We start from the raw sequence: 21,288 nt of genomic DNA, 5'->3' as shown, positions 1-21,288 counted from the left end.
TCAAATAGGCTTGGATTTATTCATTCTACAATGACGCGAATGTTCCAAATTTGCTAAAGCTGCAGAATTTGGTCATTTTTATTATCACTGCGACGGAACATCGGCTTTTTAAGATAATCGCGTTTTGTGGATTTTTCTTGCATATCACAATATAAATAAAAAATAACGATCGATCATCAAGACGCAAGGCACTATTTCTCAACAAAAAATAAAAGCAATCCAACATTTTTTGTGTCACAATCATAGTCTCATCTCGATCACTCCGTTCGGTTTATCGGATATCCAATTTGCGGACGTAAAAATGCTTTCCGGGTAAACTGCGTTCTTATGCACTATCGGGTGAGTCCGCGTTCCGTTGATACACATCGCAATCAGTCCGCCAACGATGACCATCGATCCGAAAGCCGTCAGGGGTACCAACTGTCCGAATGGAACCAAAGCTACTATGAACGGGGCCACCAAGAAGCAGGTCTGTATAAAGTATGTCAAAATCCGTGGTCACAATTAGGCTCAATACGTTAAAAAATTGAACTTACCCTTCCAAAAATGGTACACGAATATGTAGCTCCACTCTTCTTGCTCGCGCCCACCAATTCAGCTGTGCAGGTGAAACATAGGGCTAAACAGCAGGAAATGCTTATCTTGGAGATCATTGCCGTTAGCATCAGAAGGGCAATCCGGCTGCTGCCCGTAACTAGAGTAGATGATCATATTCAGTCATTTTTTAGGAGAGTGTTTGGTCATGTTCAAAACAACTAACCTTCTGGTGGAATCAACCATGCCAGGTATGCTACTGAGCCGCTTAAAACGTTCAACAGTCCACACCAAATCCATTTGTTCTTGGTGAACATTATGAGAAATAGTCCGATGAATGTTCCGGTCATCTCCGATACGCCTTTTGAAGGATAAACGTTATTTCAACGAAATATTCTGAATTTTCTTAGCAACCATCTCACCTGCAGCAACAGTGTTGATCTCGATTTTCTCCCTTCCGAAAGCTGTAATATTCAACAGCGTTCCGTAGTACGCAGTTAAGAAAATTCCCCACGCCAGATGTACGCAGATAAGATTCTTCGTCGCTGCCTTCTCCTTCCAAATCGTCCACCAAGCATCGGGCTGTGGCTGCTCAATAGCTGCCTTGGAGAGTGATTCCAACTGCTGATCCAAATTGCTCGGAATGATATCTTCAGTCCCGTTACATCTGGCTGCTTCCAACAAGTATTCCTTGGCTTCTCGCACCCTTCCATGCTTGAGTAGCCACCTCGGAGACTCCGGGATCCATCTGTAGGTAATCAATGCATTAATCCAGATCATATTGTCTAGTTGAAAGATTGACCCACTTATGCAAAACGATGTAGAACAACGTTGGTAACGAGATGGCCAAGTAAAGACCAGACCAGCTGTTCACTATACTGGCGAGTCCTGGGAGCATGATCACACCGATCGCCCAAAACTGCTCAAACATGCAAATTGTAACGGTTTTGAACTTTCCGCCAGTTATGTCGCTCACTTCAATGAAAAGAAAACTCATCTAATGTTTTTGAAACATAACTTCAAGGACAATACTCACTGATAACACTTCCTGCCGTATACATGAAGGCACAGAAAACTGCACTCAAGCATCGGAACATCGCGTGCATCTCGTATGCAGTTACAAAACCGGTGAAACAACCAACTGCGACCTGGATGTACATACCTAAAATGTTGAAGAAATTAGAATAGGATATCTTTTGCACCGGAGAAGAATCCCAACCCATCAGCATCGTATTTCTCGGGCTGATCGTCTTCAACAGCTGAGTTGCGATGATTCCTCCCAGGAGTACGCCAAACAGATGAGCACTTTGCGTAAGTGCTATCAACGGGTATCTGAAGCAGACACGAGAAATAAGTGCAAATTCTTATGGTTTTGTTCTTGTGGAATTACTTATCTGTCATACCTTGAGCACACCAAATCGAATTGGGTAATTATGGAAACGTGTTCCGACAGATGTTCGAAAGCTGCGCAGGGAACAAGCTTGGTGTTGTTACTAGGCTGCTGCCATGATGTGAGGTTTTCGTCATTGTAGTACTGGGATAGAAAAAAGAAAAGATTTGAAAAAATAGTTAATAGTATCTAAATAGAGACTTTTTCAACAAATTTATCCAACGAGACCTGCTGACTTGATAGAAATAGAATCATGCTCGCTCACTGTATAATAGGGTGCAGCTTATTTTTCGAAATGTCTCAGAACGAAGAATTCGTGTGCTCTTCTGAATTCAAATCACATAAAAAAGGGAAACCTCAAATTTTGAGCCAAAGATATTAAGATTTAGAGGTGGCGCAAGCGACTTGAAGATGAATTTTCAAGTTATGAAATATGACCTTCAGTGAAGTCATCATAACTTTGTTATTTTCCAACCAATTCAAAGCTTTTAGCATCATTCTTTTCAAGATTAAATTTATGAAAAGTTTGTAGAATATAAAATTTGTCGAAAATCAAAACTAGTCTAAGTAAAAATTAGTTTTCTCAAAAAATTTCATGTTTTTACTAAAAAAAAACATTTTTATTTGACCATAGTAGGTTTTGAATTGTAGGTACAATAGATGTATTTAAAAATTATTTTGACTTACTTATTTGACAAAAACATGAATTTTCAAATGAAATCATTTTTTTTTTTTCAAAGGTTTTGTCATTTTTTTTTATTGAGTTTAGTTTTAAAAATACAATGTTTGTGTAGGTCCTTAATCTATTTCTCTTTATATTTATCTCTTAGCAATTAGAGCAGTTGACAACTGTCATTTATGCATTTTAAGCTATATTCAAAAAACTACCAAAATGCTTTGCAAACACTTTTCCATTATTCCATCTCATTTCTCTTAACTGTTTTTTAAACACATACAAATTAGGTTCTGAAACTCCTAGATTGTGAGATACAACCCGAATCGTCAGCCAGAGCGCAGATTTTTCTTTTTGAGAGTTCAAATTTATATTGCATGATAACAGTTGTTCAATATCTCTACACTTTATACCTAGGCGACCTCGAACGATCTGGCTGCTCCATCCCCAAACTTTTTTTGTGGCTGGGCAATCTTTTAGCCTATGCTTATTGCTATCATGGTGACCACATCTTTTACAAATATCATCGCTACGAATGCCGTAGGCGCACAATTTACTGTTGTTTGGTATTAAGTCATTTACAAAACAAAAAACCTTTGCACGATCCTGGGTAGGGATGAAATTGTAGTTAATTTTTTTTTCCAAACTGTTGGCCAATCAACGACTACCAAATTCTCAATTTTAGGCGTACAATTATTTCTATCCACCAAACAAGCATACAAAACTTTAGTGCTTGGTAGATCAAACCTCGTTTTTAGTTCATTTGCTTCTTCTAACCAAACCCTAGCATTTTTCGTGAGCCTCTGGGGCATCGAAAAATTTAAAAGGTAGGATTCTTCATGATTGTCGCCTGCATTATCAAGATTATTTAATATGTTTCTAATAAAAAGTGCTTTAATTTTTGACTCTGGGTCCACTAACTGCAGCCCATCTTTTTCATATTCTAAATATAATTGATTTCTTTCTACCTTAAAAATATGCCCGGACCATAAAAACTTTCCACAAGCTGATTTCAATTAAGCTAAATGTCGATTTAAAGGAGGAAAAACTTGAGCAACATACCAAACTTTCGACAAAATAAAAGTATTCACTACCCAACACCTTTCGTACAAATTCAGGTTTCTTACTGAGTGCCTTTGCAATGTCAGCTTTATATTATTAATCACGGTATCATAATTATTTACAATTGTTTTATACAAGCTTCTATGGAAATTTATTCCAAGAATTTTAAGTGCATCAACTTCTTTAACCAATTGAGGTCCAAATCGAGCCTGATTAAATCTCATAAAGGCTGATTTGGAAAAAAATATTTTAATCCTAGCATATTTTGAGAAATTTTCAAATATCATTAAAACCAAATCAAAATCATTATCATTTCTCACAACAATGTTGAAGTCATCAGCATACACTATCACTTTAATAAATTTATCATAAATCCAGAATCCTGTCAAATTTGCGGATAATTGTCGAATAAGAGGTTCTACGTACAACACAAACAAAATCATACTAAGAGGACATCCTTGTCGCACAGAAGTACTTATTTTTATTTCATCTGTCAAAAATCCATTGACTTGTACTCTAGATGAGGCCACTTCATAAATATGTTTAATGCATATTATCAGTTGTTGTGGAAAATTGAACTTTTCCAACACTCTCCACAAATAATTATGATCCACTCGATCAAAGGCTTTTTTCAGATCGATACTCAGAATACTCCCTTTAAACATTTTTGTTTCACATGAACGCGTCAAGATTCTTCGTAAATCCTTCAAGTTATTTATACATGATGAGTTATTTAAACAAGCTGTTTGTCCCGGTCCTAACAATTTATCAAGTATTTTCATTATTCTAGTGGCAATTATCTTCATTAAAAGCTTATAGTCACAATTAAGCAACGAAATCGGACGATAGTCATCCAACGTAGTCGATCGAGTTCCTTTTTTGGTATTAAAATTATTACCCCATCTGAGAAGCCTTTATGTGGCTTAAGGGCTCCCGAAAGATAAGAATTGAAAAGTCTGATCATATCGTCTTTCACACAATTAAAATTCTTGGAGTAGAACTCGTATGAAAGGCCATCTGGGCCCGGTGTACGCTTTTTAGCACAATCTGCAAGTACTTTTTTCAATTCCTCTTCGGATATTTCTTCAACAAGGCTCTGACTATCTTCGGTAGATATTTTCTGTGTAATAAAATTAATCGGATCATTGGAGGCATCGGATGTAATGTTCAAATCAGTGTTGTTAAACCGCAAACTGAAATATTCAAAAGCAATGTTTTTGAGCTTCATTGGATCGACAATTACCGTGTTATCTTGTTTCAATTTAAAAAATCTACTGGAATTATTATATTTAATTTGAGAGGCAATTTGAAAAACATTTATTATCTCTCCTTGTAAATAGGAAGTCTCATTCATACAATTTGACAAATGTTTAAGCCGATCATGTTCAATTTCAATAATTCTAGATTTTATTATCTTGATATCTAGCCAAGTTTCCTCACCCCTCTGTTTTTTATGCATCGATTCATACAGTTTACCGTTTCCTCTCGAATTTTTGAATTTATTTCCCAGCTTTTTGTTTTAAAGAAAGTTTTACTTTTAAAAATTTCCTTCCACCATCGGTCGATGTCATCATTATGGGTTTGCCGTAATTTCCACTCTGTACAAGCAACGGAATACTGCTCGGATGTATTTTCGTTGTTCAAAATCGAGCTATTTATCTTCCAAAAACCTCTTCCCTTAGGTATAATGTCGGTTTGGTTCACCCTAATTTTCATCAAAATTCCGCAGTGGTCAGAAAAAGCCACCGGAACCGTACGAAAATCGCTAATATTACTGATAAAAGAAGCATGGGTATAAAATCTATCAATCCGCGAAGCTGAATTGTTTCTGTGAAACGTGAATTCGTTTTTTCTCAGCGATAGCGCAACATCTTTCCATCCACACATATCTACTAACTGTCTCAGGCCCGTGCAATAATTTTTTGTCTCACCCACACAATCGAATCCATTCAATATGCAGTTCAAATCTCCGCCCACAACATTCGTGGAGGCACCTGGTTTGTTAAGATGTACAGTCAGATCATTCAAAAATAAGGAGTCTCGTTCTTTCTTGCGATTTTTTCCCGAATATGCATAAACGTTTACATAATTAACATTATTAACTACTATTGATGTTATTCTATTACCGATATCAAGCAATGGCTGCGCAATATCGAAAGAAGCTCTCACAAGTATAGCAGTTCCGGAACCGTTTTCATCAACGTTAACAACCGCACGATGAGACGGAACAAAGGAAAAGTTCGCGTATCGCACTTCTTGTAAAAACAAGATATCGATATCATTGACATTAATAAAATCTCTCAGCAAAAACTTATTGACAGTTGTCGTACTGCTATTCAAATTAATGCTACCTACATTATGAATAAAGTTCATGTTGTCTTTCAAATACTATTATCACTCATTGATTCATTAGAAATTTCCTCCATCTCTTCCTCATTCGTCCCTTCGACTGGATCCTCTTTACTTGCTTGCTCACCTGACATAGAAAGTTTTATCTGCTTCGTTTTGCTCCGGGTAATGCGGTCGAGCGCATCGCTCACGTTACCGATCGTGTTGCTCGATTTGGTCCAAGTCTGTGTTTGAGTTGTCCGAGTCAGACAACTGATTTGTATTCTGCCCTTTGTTTCTTGCTTTGTGCCCCCTTTTTGATGAACTCTTTCCGCTTCCCTTCGCTTGCTCTTTTACCACCGACCCTGCGTCTCCATCTCCATCGACGATCGCTTTTTCCCCTCTCGCTACTTGTGATGTAGGGGAACATAGTCCAAGACGCACTGATGGGGTAAAATGGCCCACGTCATTAATCCATTCCTAGATCGTTTCAATTTGTATTCTTTGCCAAACGAAGTTAAAATATGTTTAGCTAAGAGTTGCCGCCACAACCCTTGGACATAAACTCATAGATTTTTCCTCAATTTTCCGGTGAAATTCAACATTTTTCCCTTTTTTGCCTAAACATTAAGGTTTTCCGATGATTTCATAAAGGAATAAGCGTTTCCATACCACAGACCAAACTCATGGAGAAACATGGTTGCTAACTAGTAGTTCTCCATACTAAATGGCATTTTACCCCATCCATTTGGTCATTTTGAACCACCCCCATTTTTCAACCAACTTTTCTACACGATTTAAACCCGTTCTTCTTCTTCTTCTTGGTATTACGTCCTCACTGGGACAGAGCCTGCTTCTCAGCGTAGTGTTCTTATGAGCACTTCCACAGTTGTTAACTGAGAGCTTTCTTTGCCAAAGTTGCCATTTTCGCATTCGTATCTCGTGTGGCAGGTACGATGATACTCTATGCCCTGGGAAGTCAAGGAAATTTCCATTACGAAAAGATCCTGGACCGACCGGGATTCGAACCCAGACACCTTCAGCATGGCTTTGCTTTGTAGCCGCGGACTCTAACCACTCGGCTAAGGAAGGCCCCGATTTAAACCCGTTAAAAAACTCAAATTTGGGAAATGTTTTCATGATGGTAGCTAGCAAATATTGTAAAGTTACTGTTAGGACTTCGAATGGCGTTAAAATGTGGATCTCATTAGGAGAAAACGACACAAATCCTTAAAGTGGCATTTTGGACCATTTTGCCCTACGGTTGCTCTCCTGCTCCACATCGGCACGCAAGTTCATTCGCTGACCTTGAACGACACCCATCTCGGTGCTTTTGAGTGTACCCAGGTTAGGCTTACCAGAAGAATATTTCAGAAAGGAGGACATATTGCTTTACTGGCTTTGACAAAGGAGGACATTTCAAAAATTTTGTCACACCAGAGCAAAAATTGATATTGTTGCTCCTTGAAGAAAAATTCCATAGGAATCATCTAAAACGGATTTTTATCTCTTTCAGTTCTTTGTTGAATAAAAGTAAATGAATGGACCTGAATGTCTCGTTTTTTCATATCACTTTTCCTAATATACAAGAGAGGGCCTTAGCTTAGTTGATAACTTTACCCCAATATAAGATAATTAAAATACATTCATTGCAAGTGAAAAACAAATTTATTGAAACTCCAAAAGCATCTCAACCCTAGATAGCATAAAAAGGAACGTTGTTGACTGAACATGTACAGCAAGATAACAAACAAGAGTTTAAGGACTAATGAAATGTTACCTTCAAAAGAAACCTAAAATACTTTTCATACTTGTCTCTGGGTTGGGTGATAAAAAGTCGAAAGACAAAACGTCGAATGCCAAAACACCGAAAGAACAAAACGTCAAAGGGACAAAACGTCGAAAGGAGAAAATTGTAAAAAAAACGAGAAGAATGATTTTGTTCCAGAAGAATTGTCCAATCGACCACAATGTGAAAAAGTTATCTGAAAAACATCTCCAAATCGGTATTGAAAAATGAATGCTTTCGACGTTTTGTGCTTCCGATGTTTTGTCATTTCGATGGTTTGTCCTTTCGACGTTTTGTATTTTTCGACGTTTTGGGTTTCGACATTTTGGCTTTTGACGTTTTTTTTCGATATTTTGGCCATAAACTATCCCTTTAGGTTCCGTCTTTCTGTAAAAAAAACTGTAATACAAAAAACCGTAGAAAATTTGTTTAAATGTTATTATACTTTGTAGAAAAAAACATTATTCAAAGAATTTGGTAGTAATTTGCATTGATTGATTGTTGATTGATGCTAAAGCAATAGCTCAAGATCTATCTCTCCCGAATCTAAGTCGTGGCTTTGAAGTTTTTCTTGACATGACTCAACCCTTGATCAAAATTGAATTCCTTCCAATAAGCTCAAGAATAAGTAATCAGAAAATTAATGGGGATAAAATTGAATATACGATTAATTTGAAAAGGAGGACATTTTCAGTCCAAAGGAGGACGGGAAGACACATGGTCAAAAAGGAGGACATGTCCTCCCAAAGGATACCATCTGGTAAGCCTAACCCAGGTTCTCTCCAGACTGCTCAGTTGAATGCGTGTTAGTGCCAGACGAAACTGGCTGCTGGTCCATTGTATCAGCACTACCGCCAACAACGTCAACGGCGTCAATAGCTGATTTAGTTGTCGTAGTGGGACTTGTAACAATAGTTACCCCTTTCTGCATAGTTGGCTTGCTCCAACGATTACCATTAGCCACGATCCCGCTGTATGATGGTTAACTGGCATTCGCCATTCTCTCGTTTACAGGTCTCTTCTGTGGACACTCAGCTTTTAAGTGCTCTGCACTACCACACTGATAGCACTTATTCACCAAACCTTTGTAGAATACACGTGCTTTCATATTCCGGACGTTAAGCAACGCAGGAATCTCGACTTTGTCCTTCAACTCTAGGTAGACACCTCGCACAGATGTCCAAATAGGATAACCTGTTTCTTCACCATATTTTTCTCTCACCATTCGAACAATTTTACCGTATTTTCCGAGGACGGCCGCGATTTCACGGTCTTCGATTTCCGGAGGGAGATTAAACAATCTCACATAACGCACAATGGCGTTTGCCGGGGAAAGTTTCACTGTTGCACTTTGATACTTGCTGTATGCGAATTCCATAGTATCCGGGAGATTCCTAAGCGTATTCCTCATATCCTCATCGGTCTTGAATTTGATGATGACCGAGACGTCGTTCTTGTCCTTGTACATAGATAAGAGTTTTTCACTTTTCAGTCCCATTCTTGTCTTCATGAAACCGAAAATGTCGACATCCGATGGTTCTGGGCTACCTCTCTCGAAACGCAACCGCAATGAGTTAGCTCTTAACTCAACATCAGCCATTTCTACAATTCTGTTTTCACTTATTCACTTCAAACCAGAAACCTATACAACAATTCAGCTGAGCTGAAAAACGTGCTCGCTGGACACGTGCTCGATATTTCTCACCGCGCGCTATTGATTTGCGTCCGTTCTATACCGAGTCACCGCACAAACTGATCATTAAAACTTAAGGCGCAACTGGGTTTTATTATTGGTTAAGCCTCAAAAAGGTCTTAGAAGCAATTTTTCATAAACTTTATAACAAACGTATACCGTAAAATGGGGTGTTAAGGACTCGTGGGGTTTTAAGGGATTGAACTTCTCCATCGAGTTTGACAAGTCACAAAAACGTCGAAAGTCGATATATCAGTCATCTGAAATGCTTGATTTGTTCGGAGGATTGTGAACTGCAGTATGCGATAGGGAATGTCAAATAAAATAAAGTATTATGAAGTTTAGATATTGAAAACGATTCAACAATTTTTTGTTCAAATTTTATAGGCTAAATACATTTAGCTACAAAACTATGAAACAATATTAAGATAAATATGTGAGTAACTTAGAAGATAAGTATATTTAATTGAAATCACAATGAAAACAACAAATTTTGAAAATTTTATCTAGATTTCGAGTTTTAATATTTTTTATGGAAAAAGTCTGTTTTTGAAAATACGTGGGGTGTTAAGGGATTATCTTTTCTACTTTTTCCAAGTTACTAAACTCATTCCATTTATGCTGTAATATATTTCAATATATTTTTGGCTTACTCCGTAGAACTGCATTGTAAAAGTTAGGGACCCTGTTTTGTTTGTTACTGAATATCTCCAAAAATGTTCAATCTCAAAAATTGGTTAAACTGGTTGGAAAATCTTGTTAACTACGTATTAAAGTAAATATAGGATTTTTCTAGATATTATTTCCAAAACTTGTTCGAACTTACTGGTAAAATTTTTGATAAGTTAGAAGGATTCTTCTTGCAAAATGGTTTTGCAGCCGTTGTTCCTTTCAGTGGTAATCCTATGAAGTGGTAAACAAAAATAATATTTTGTCATTTCTCAGAGTCTATAAATGAAAAGTTGCGCGAAGAGTTAAAACAAATCTATCGAGCTTTCAAACCGTCCAGCTATCAAACAGATCAGCAAAACAAATAAAGGCTTTTTTCAAAGACGAAGGAGAACAATCATTCAAAGAAGCCTCTTCGCGTAACTCTCTGTACATAGACTCAGTCATTTCTGAGCTCTTTTTGAGAAACTTCGCGGCCCCGTCGGGCACTTAACTTGTTATATAGTGAGCGTTAGATTTCCGCTCCATACTGGAACACTTTTCTTCTTCGGTATTTTTCGACCATGCAAATACTTTGTTTAGTGTGGTGTTATATTTTCAGTACAAATTGACCATTTCCCCTATTAAAAATAAAAGCTTGTTGCAATGATCCTTATACTATAGATTATTTAAGAAGTTGCTCTGCATAGCTTACAGGATTCGTAAACTGTAAATTTTTAGGTTATGGTCCTGTTGCATATAACTATAAAAATCATATCAAGACAATTTTATGATGTTTTGATAGTTCCCAAATAGGATTAATAACTATGAAAAATTTAGCAGTTAAAATGAAACGGTTTGCGTTTGCAGGAGTTCCAAGTTCAATAATATTGATGTATTATCTGATTAAGGTTGAACAAAACTTATAAAATTGAATGAAAGCACCATAGTTATTGACCAAAAATATTATGTTTTGCTGTTTGAAAAATATGGTGTTATTTACGAAACTCAAATTCCTTAACACCCCATTTTGCATTTCTGTCAAAAATCACACATTTTCATTATTATCTCAGAAATCTGTCATGAGACCATTATAATTGTATTTGGCTTTTGATATACACAACGAGAGAATGGTAGAGCAGTACTTTGTTCAATTATTGACATACTAGAAGTTGCTTGAAATTCTAGTTGAAATTTTTTTTCATCCCTTTACACCCCATTTTACATTTTTAATATTTGCATTTTTCAACTTGAAGTTTTAATATGATGCTTCATCATCTTTTGGAAAACATTAAAAATGTAATTTCCGGCGAAAAATAATCAACAATTCGAAAAAAAAAGTTTTCATTAAAAATTTTGTTTTTGGGTAGTTTCTGTTAAATAACTAAGTCAAAATATTTTATAATTGAATTCGTTGTATACACATTATAAAAACAACTAAATCAGCTTCAAAAGCATGTAAAAAGATTTGGAATCGAATGAGTATTCATGAATTTATGGTCAAACAAAAACTATTTTTTTAGTAAAAAGAGGAAAAAAATTTAAGACAACTACTTTTAACTAAGACTAGTTTTGATTTTAGATAGATTTGATATTCTACAAACTACAAATTTAATTTAAAAGAGAATTATGCTAAAAGCTTCAAAATTGGTTGGAAAATGATAAAGTTAAGAAGACTTTACTGAATGTCATACTTCATAACTTGAAAATTCACCTTCAAGTCGCTTGCGCCACATCTAAATCTTTATATTTTTGGCTTGAAATTTAAGGTTTCCATTTTTATGTGATTTGAATTCAGAAGAGCACATGCAGTCTTGGTTTTGAGACATTTCGAAAAACAAGCCACGCCATAATGTATAAGCATTTTTGATTTTCAGAGCAATCCCTGGAAAGATTTGCAGATGAATCCCAAGAAAAATATCCGGAAGAATCCCTACAAGGATTTCCAGAGGAACTTCTGGAAGGAATTCCGGAGGAATCCTGTACCGATTTTCAAGTAATCCCTGGAAGAATTTCCGGAAGAATCCTTGGAAGGATTTCTGGCGGAATCCCTGTAAAGATTTCCGAAGGAATCTCCGGTAGGATTTCCGAAAATCCCTGGAAAAATTTCCGAAGGAATCCCTGTATGGATTGCCAGATGAATCCCTGGAAAGATTTTAAGAGGAATGCCTGAAAGAATTTCCAGAAGAATGCCTAGAAGGATTTCCGGAAGAATCCATGGAAGGATTTCCGCAGAAATCCCTGTAAGGATTTCCGGAGGAATGCCAATAAAGATTTCCGGAGAATTCTTTGGAAGAATTTCTGAACGAAAACCTGGAAGAATTTCCGAATGGATCTCTGGAAAGATTTCCGAAGGAATATCTGGAAGGATTTTCGAAGGAATCTCTGGGATGATTTCCGATGGGATCTCTGATAAGATTTTCATAGCAATATCTGGAAGGATTTCTGAAGGAATCTTTGAAAGGTTTTCCTAAGGAATCTCTGGAATCTCTTGTTGGATTTCCGAAAGAATTTCTGGAAGAATCTCTGGAAGGATTTCCGAAGGAATATTTGGAAGGATTTCCGAAGGAATCTCTGGGAGGATTTCCGAAGAAATCTCTGGTAGAATTTCCGAAGGAATCACTGGTAGGATTACCGAAAAACTCTCCAATAGAATTTCTGGAAGTATTTCCAGAGGAATTCCTGGAAGGGTTTTCGGAGGAAATTCTGGAAGGATTCCCAAAGTAAACTCTGGAAAGGTTTCTGAAGGAATCTCTGGAAGGATTTTGGAGGAATCTCTGGAAGAATTTCTGAAAGAAGCTCTGGGTGGATTTCTGGAGGAATCTCTGGAAGAATTTCCGAAGGAATCCCTGGAAGGATTTCAGAAGGATTCTCTGAAAGAATTTTCAAAGGAATATCTGGAAGGATTTTCAAAGAAATCTCTGGTAGGTTTTCCTAAGGAATCTTTGAAAGGATTTCTGAAGGAATATCTGAAAGGATTTCCAAAGAAATCTCTGGAAGGATTTCCGAAGGAATCTCTGAAAGGATTTTGCAAGGAATATATGAAAGGATTTCAAAAGAAATCTCTAGAAGGATTTCCGAAGGAATCTCTGAAAGGATTTCTGAAGGAGACTCTGGAAGGATTTCTGGAGGAATCTCTGGTAGGATTTCCGAAGAAATCTCTGGCAGGATTTCCGGAGAAATCTCCAAAGGTATTCCTGGAAAGTTTTCCAAAAGAAGCTCTGGAAGGATTTCTGAAGGAATCTCTGGGAGGATTTCCGAAGGAATCTCTGGAAGTAATTCTGAAAGAATCTCTGGAAAAATTTCCGTAGGAATCTCTTCAAGGATTTCCTAATTTCTTCAAGGATTACCAGAGGAATCTTTTCAATGATCTCTGGATGGATTTTGGAGGAATCTCTGGCAGTATTTCTGGAGGAATCTCTGGAGGGATTTCCAAAGGAATCTTTGGAAGGATTTTCGAAGGAATCTCTGGAAGAATTCCCGAAGGAATCTCTGGAAGGTTTCCGAAGAAATCTCTGGAAGGATATCATGGATATCTCTGGAAGGATTTCCAAAGGAATATATGAAAGGATTTCCAGAGGAATAATTGGAAGAATTCTTAGAAGGGTTTTCGGAAAATCCCTAGAATGATTTCCGAAGGAACCTCTTGCAGAATTTTTGAAGGAATCTCTGGAAGGATTTCCGATTAAATCCTTTCAAGGATTTTTGCTGGAACCTCTTGAAGGCATTGCAGAGAAACCCGTGGAAGGATTACCAAAGGATTCTCTGGAAAGATTTGCGAAGGAATCTCTGCAAGGATTTATTTTGTAGTTCTGGAAAGATTTCAGGAGAAATCTCTGGAAAGATTCCTCGAGGAATCTCTGGAAGGGTTTCCGGAAGAATCCACGGAAGGATTTCCAGAGAAATCTCTGGAAGGATTTCCAAAGGATTTCCGAAGGAAACACTGGGAGGGTTTTCAAAGGATTTCCTGGAAGAATTTCCGAAGGAATCCTAGGAATTGTTTCTGAAGGAATCCCTGGAATGATTTCCGAAGAAATTCAAGAAACAATTTCCGGGAAACCCTTGAGAGGATTTTCGAAGGGATCCCTGGAAGGATTTTCTCTGGAAAAAATATTGAAGGAATCTCTGGACGAATTTCCATAGGAATCCCTAGTATCCCTTCAAGTTCATGGAGGAATCACTAGAAAAATATAACTCTAGAAGAACTCCAAAAAAAAGCTCTGGATGAATATCCAAAGGAAACTCTGAAAGGATTTCCATAGGAATCTCTGAAAAGATTCGCATTGGAATCTTCGAAAGGATTCCCACAAAAATCTACGAAAAGATATACACAGGAATCTCACCGTGCCTGCCATATGGGATACAAATGCGGTAGATTTGCATTAAAAAGCATTCAATTAATAATTAAGATTTGTGTTGAAAAGCATTCAATCAATTATTAAAAGTACTTATGGTTTATTGAGCTAATAAGTAAGGATTATTCTATTCGGGAAAAAATTAAGAAGAAATTATTTCAATACTACTGAAAAGTCTTCTTGAAAATAGTTTATTATTTCAAAAATCTGGTAATGTTTCATGCAATGTTTCCTCTAAAGGTTTGAATTTTACTGGGCTTCGAAGTTCAATGGCTATCGTTTCTGCTTTGCACGCAGAAAATTATTTGTGTCTCTTTCCTATTACTTTGTGGTGCTTCTATCTATGGCTGATGTCATTCTCTAATTATATATCTCTTATAGTATTCGCTAGATCCAAAAAAACACGAAACGATATAGTGTTTGATCTTTCATTTTCTACAGTAGTAGCTCTACTACTTTCGTACGCCTCATATATTCTTAACACGTTAACCACAGCGAACATTTACCATGCCAGCTTTAGCCCCAATGCCTATGTAATTCACATGATCAATGCAAAGGATTTGATGGTCTGCATTGAGATAGCAAATGCAAAATCATATCTCCAGTCTTCTTATAATTGGCCCACATCTCGGAGTGGCAGATAGCGTTATTTTCTAAAATTAAAAGATCGCTAAAATTAAAAACACACTGCGATTACCTCTCAGACTGCTGCTACAGTATGGCCCATAAAAAAATGCGAAAATCGTCACATCATGTTTTATGGTAGTTTTTACATAGAAAATGTGAATGAAACATAAATATTATTCATTACTAGTATTGTTTAATCTATTTAGAATCAGATTTTGTTTTGGACACGATTTTTATCTGTTACTTTCACCCTACCAGAGAGGAATTGGAAGCATACCTTCAAATTTTGTCATGCGGACGTCGAGCTCAATATCTGTGTGATGAAAGCTTCTAAAATATCAACGATGGTGTGAGATTCTTCACAGGCCTTGTCTCCAGCATACGCCCATATAAAATGATAAAATTGATTCATACCTGGGTAATTGGAGACTTAAACATATTTTCGAAAAAACAATTCATTTTGGAGAGCTTATATCGAACCTTCATATAAGTGTAATAAGTGGCTTCGTTTTGCTCAAAACCTATGAGCTAGTATTGGTATAAGTTGTCTCTAACCGAAGGAACAAATTTCATCCTCAAAAATTTGTTATAGGCCTCTTATTTTATATTCAACCTTAACAAAAAGTAAAGGCATATCAAATTTATAAGACGCAATTGCCCTGAAAACCATGACCCTGGCAAAATATTTTATTGTCATCGTGAAAAACAGGTTTTCTAAGAACTCCTCCATCCTCTGATACCAAACAAACTAAAATTTTCAACAATAAAGTGTGTTTTTTTTTGAAGGTGGAAAGTTTATCACCAGAGTATACGACAATCAGACGCTGTTTCTAGCTTTGGGCGGACAAAACCTTTGAACTTATTTGCTTTATTACATTATTTAGGACAGTAAAAAATATATGACAAAAATTGTCCTGAATAGCGAAGTTGTGTCAGAATTTACTACAATAATCAGAAATTATATTCACTATCAAAAACAATGAAAACAACGCTTGTGGATGCTATATTCACGTTCAAACAATTTTCGCATTTTTTTATGGGCCATACTGTAATTTGGAGAATATGGAATAGCATCCAGTGATGGTTTATCAATTCAAGCTTAGCGTTCATATGATCAAATCTGATTAGCAGTTTTAAAAATAACTAACTTTCTCAGCAAAGATTTTTGTTCGCGCTGCATTTTTTGCATAGTCAGACCATACGTTCTTCAAATTTCCGGCATATCTTTAAGATTTTAGAATCGTGATATATTGATATCAACCATTCTTGAGTGCAAACAGATTTTTTTTATACTTAAAACACCACTCAAATCAAATGATTTGTAAAAAAAAATGCTCGATATTACGGTAAATTTCCACTGTTGAGTTGTTTGCTCGTAAAAATTGCGAATTTGTGAAAATTCTCACCTGGCTGAGCTGAACAGCTGCGCAAAATTTCTTAAGCATTCGTTTAGCACCTTCCAGTGGAACCGACTTTGGAAACCAATCTTTGATAATCTACGTCGTTGTAATCTCGTAACTGCTAACTATTAGAATTTGAGTAATCTATTGAACATTGTTAATATCACACTTCACAACCTAACTTTTTTTTCATTAGGTACGCTTAATCCTATGTGAAGATACGATTTTTAATCAATTCGACTAACAACGTTCAACCGTTTATTAACATTCCTCTAACCACTCACCTCCAAGTTATTCTCGAACACTTTACAGTAGTCGACGGTATATTCATGATCATTCACTTTCTCCACCACCGGATGAGACGCCTTAATCCATTTGGTCTCGTCGAAGTGTGAACTGACTGACAGCGGGGGCTTGCAGTAGAATTCACCTTAAAACGATTCAAGAGGTTTACCATTCGCAAAGGTTTTATTAGGACACTATCAGTTATTGAAAATGTTCAATCGCCACTCACCGTGTTTGGGAGCAGGAGCCGTATAGATTAAACACGCCATGAACCAAGACGAAGGTATTTTACACAAGTATATCAGCAGTATCGCTCTGAGCTGCCACGGTCCGAAATCTTTCATAATCGACGATAGGATGTCCGCCATTTTGAGTCAGATTTGGAAACAGCGCAATTTAAGAGTGATTGAGAGCACCACATATGTCAATGTGTTCCGGCTTATTTAAGTCTAAAACCTGAACCGTAACTTAAGCGACAGGAGATCAGTATTTGTATTGCAGTTTCTTCGAGCTGATTTGAGATATTCCTTCCGGATTTAAGGGTTACGATGTTCATCCAAGCAGCAAGTAGAATAATAGATTGCTAATGTTAATGTATATCTCACAGCCACCACTTAATTTACAGTATCACTGTTTTTCGATCAATGTATAAAATATATCAGTTCAATACCTCAGTCTGTAGTCTAGGTTCGGGAAATTGCTTTTTATACTTTTGCACATGCTCCTGGAAAAACACGCGAACAAGACTAAAACGTCGCTGCCAAGAATTAATAAATACGCCTCACTAGTGGAGTTTCAATCGCTTTCGAGCACTCAGTAACACCACAGAAAGCTTTGTTTCACGAAATAGTGAGTACGATTTCAAATCTATGAAAGATATCCAACTAGACAATCACTATCTGAACTACCTCCAGATGTTTCTAATTTAGACTGAAAAAGAAATGCGAAGCAAACATAATATACCTCCTTAGGTAAATAAAATGACGTCTTAAAGAGTCTAAGGCAGGCAGGCATGCTAGAAGGAACGTAACGATCGTAAAAGGTTGGCAAGTTCCGGTTGGAAAAGTTCTTTCAGAAAAGTTCAAATACCATAACCAAATAACCGGTACCGACAAGGGGTGCTAGTTTGAGAAACCGAACTTCCAGATAAGTATCGAAGCAAATGATTCCACCGAACGGTTGCGGAAATTAACACCTAACTGCTAAGCTAAGCTCAGGCGACACACCCAATGGAAGACAAAAGTCTGCGTTACACTGATTGGGTTAATTATACTAATCAGATTGGATTATGTAAAATTCACTGTATGGGGTGATTCATACATGACATTCCAAACGTCATTAAAATAGTCTCAAGCTCATTATCCAATTTTCTGAACAATACGCAGCATCGCACATAATTCTAGCGTAGTTACACGTAATTCACCTTATATAATTACCATCGTTTTTGAACGGCCCCTTAATGCACAGTCACGAGATTGATGCACGGATGTAAGAAAACTGGTTGTATCGGAGTTATAAATAAATTTATCAAATCAAAAATTTCCAGTATGGTAAAATTTTCGCTATAGGTTTTCTAGAGATATTCATATTCGGAATACTAATATTTTGCGATCGTTTGCGACCTTTTAATGATCTTGTCTTTCCGTTCAATTTCTTGAATAAGCAAACTTGCCATGATGCAACGATCTGCACAATTTATGACAACCGCGCATTAACTTTTTTCAAATTATTTATCTATGTATATGTATATATATAATATTTTCAATATTACCTATCTCTTAAGAAATTACAAGTAATTTCGGATTCAATTCCTAGAAATCTTGAAGGCTTCTTTTCCTTGTCATACGTTCCCACTGGGACTGAGCTTGCTCATTGGCTAGGCTTAGAAACAAAATGTCGAAGAGCAAAACATCGAAAGACAAAACGTCGAAAAAAAAAATGATGATGAAATAACAAAATGTCGAATTATTTATTCTTTCGAAAAATAATCATTCTTCTAATAAATGTTCGTTTCCTTCCAATTCCCTTTCCGACGTTTTGTTACCCAACTCATCTACTGATCAGTATTCTGTAGGCACTTCCACAGTTAGGCTTGAGAATATTCCTCAACATCACCAGAGTTCGGTAGCATGCTCTAGAGCAGTGATTCCCAATGCGGGCGAATTCGCCCCCATGGGGCGATTTTCAGACTCAAACATGCGAAAGAGCTAACACGGGACCACTGAAAATAATAACTCATAACCTTTGGAGGACACTCATCTGAAGGTTAATCAATTCCAAATTAACCTAATTCCAAGACTATTTCACCTTAGATCGTTATATCTAATTATGGTCTTTTTGAAGTTATAATAGACAAAACTTGATGATTGCCAGACAAAAAATGTTGACTTTATGCATTCAGATTTTTTTTTAAATATTATATGAGTTTTAAGAATGGTTAAGACCTTCCAAAAACGCACAGTTGCAAACAAAATTAATGCAGTTCACTCAAATATGACATATTTATGTGAACAGAAGAGAGTTTGCTCGGAAAATATTCCGTTGGTGCAATTTTGGAGAGCTTCGCCCCCCACTTTGTCACAAGTGGGCGCCTATGCATACATTACATTTATATAGTTGAAACTGAGCCGAACTTGTATCGAAAACTGATTCAGCAGCCTGTAATGCACGCAGGATATTGTTAAAATTGCTATTATAAATTACTGGCCAGTAAATCATTCCTAATAATTGTGGATTATCGATATTCAAGAAGATATTTCAAAACGTACATAATAGTTATAGTATTCCGATTCTATGGATATGCGAGTCGAATACATTGTTTGGCGTACAGCAATTAAATAAAATATTTGAATTACATATCAGGGGGGCAATTCCAGATAAATATTGGCCTCAAGGGGCCGAAATTTCAAAAGCTTGGGAGTCCAGGAATGCTCACGGCACTGTTCTTTGAGAGGGAGCGAAAAAATAGTACGCAGAGAGGCAACAAAAATGAGCGAGGAAGATGCGACATAAAACACAACGGAAGAAAATTCCATCGAAAAAGAGTCCCCTCACAACTTCGCGAGGCCTGTTTTGTTCGGACTGGTCACTCAAGAAGATTCGTGTTGTGAATTTGGAGTTCAATATTTATTCTTCAGCAAAACATTCGAAATCGCCTCAGTTTTGTATCGCAGAGGCGTTTCTATCAAACCTGTCCACAGGTTGAATTGAACGCGTTTTTTGCTTAAGTTGCCATTTTAGCATTTCTGGCAGGTGTGACAGATACGATGAAAAAATAAATACACTCCCGTGCATAAGTTTGGGTTCACCCCCTAAAAAACATGCAAAAGTGTTCTGTCCATATCTCTGTGATTACACTTCCAATTGAAACTCTTTAAGCCGCATTCGAGAAGCAAAGAGTTATTCCTACTTCGTATGTATTTTTCCAAAAATATTTTTTGAAATTTGCATACTAAATTTTTACTTAAAATTGTGACATTTTTAAGACACACTGAAAAATCATATCTAATTTCCTCAGTATTGGATCGACCAAACTTTTAAAACAATATGTCATTAGAATCGTTATCTTATGTTCTTTGAAGAGCACTCATGATTTTTTTGCGGAAAAATCTGAAAAGTATTCAAAATTTAAGAAACAGTCAGTCAAGTCATCGTGCAAAAGTTTGGGTTCACCCCTCAGTATGGTATATCGTGCAAAAGTTTGGGTTCACCTGAACTTAATTAAATCTGTGAAATCTTAAACCAATCATGTACGCGCCATTATTTGCGTTCAAAAAAGCTTTAAACTATTAAAATCGGTTGAAAAATGGCTGAGATATTGACAAAAATGATGCGCGTGCGGCTCAGGTGAACCCAAACTTTTCCACGATTTGCATCATACTGAGGGGTGAACCCAAAGTTTTGCACGATGACCTAACTGACTGTTACATTGATTTTGAATACTTTCCAGATTTTTCCGCCAAAATTTCGTGGGGTCTCTTCAAAGAATATAAGATTACGACTCTAATGACACTTTGATTTAAAATTTTGGTCGACCCAATGCTGAGGAAATTAGATATGATTTTTCAGTGTGTTTTTTTGAAAAATGTCACAACTTTAAGTAAAAATTTAGTATAAAAAATTCTAAAAATGCTTTTGGAAAAATACATACGAAGTAAGAATAACTCTTTGCCTTTCGAATACGGCTTAAAGAGTTTCAACTGGACGTGTAATCACAGAGATATGGACAGAACACTTTTGTATGTTTTTGAGGGGGTGAACCCAAACTTTTGCACGGGAGTATATATATTTAATGGGGTACTTATCATTTTTACCCCCTAACTTCGTTAGTATGAGAGATAGAACAAAGTTTCATGAAATGATGTCGCCCACAATGTTCTCTTAGACAGTTTTCAATTTTGACAATAAATGAAGGAGTTTTTTCTTCTCAATGTATACCACCTAAAGTGAAATTGTTAAATTCTTGAGACATTTTAAGCATCCTTTGAAAAATCGCTGAAAAAAA

The 21,288-nt window shown here is 36.5% G+C and overlaps 1 protein-coding gene across 1 annotated transcript; it reads right to left on the bottom strand.

The window, feature by feature from the left end:
* Positions 1–225: 225 nt before the first annotated feature.
* Positions 226–17,661, bottom strand: LOC5565021 (organic cation transporter protein). Its single transcript, XM_001649312.2, has 11 exons — positions 17,455–17,661; positions 17,014–17,311; positions 16,784–16,929; positions 1,938–2,068; positions 1,754–1,866; positions 1,571–1,696; positions 1,341–1,509; positions 957–1,282; positions 761–895; positions 537–694; positions 226–471 (listed from the first exon to the last, which is right to left on the bottom strand). Exons 2-11 carry the CDS (start codon positions 17,150–17,152, stop codon positions 241–243), a joined length of 1,674 nt encoding a protein of 557 aa, XP_001649362.2. The 5' UTR covers positions 17,153–17,311; positions 17,455–17,661; the 3' UTR covers positions 226–240.
* Between the last annotated feature and the right edge of the window lie 3,627 nt (positions 17,662–21,288).

Source organism: Aedes aegypti, chromosome 3 (assembly GCF_002204515.2).
Source record: "Aedes aegypti strain LVP_AGWG chromosome 3, AaegL5.0 Primary Assembly, whole genome shotgun sequence".
NCBI classification, from domain to species: domain Eukaryota; kingdom Metazoa; phylum Arthropoda; class Insecta; order Diptera; family Culicidae; genus Aedes; species Aedes aegypti.
The sequence above is the reverse complement of the archived record's forward strand: the minus strand, read 5'-3'. Positions and strand labels throughout refer to the sequence as shown.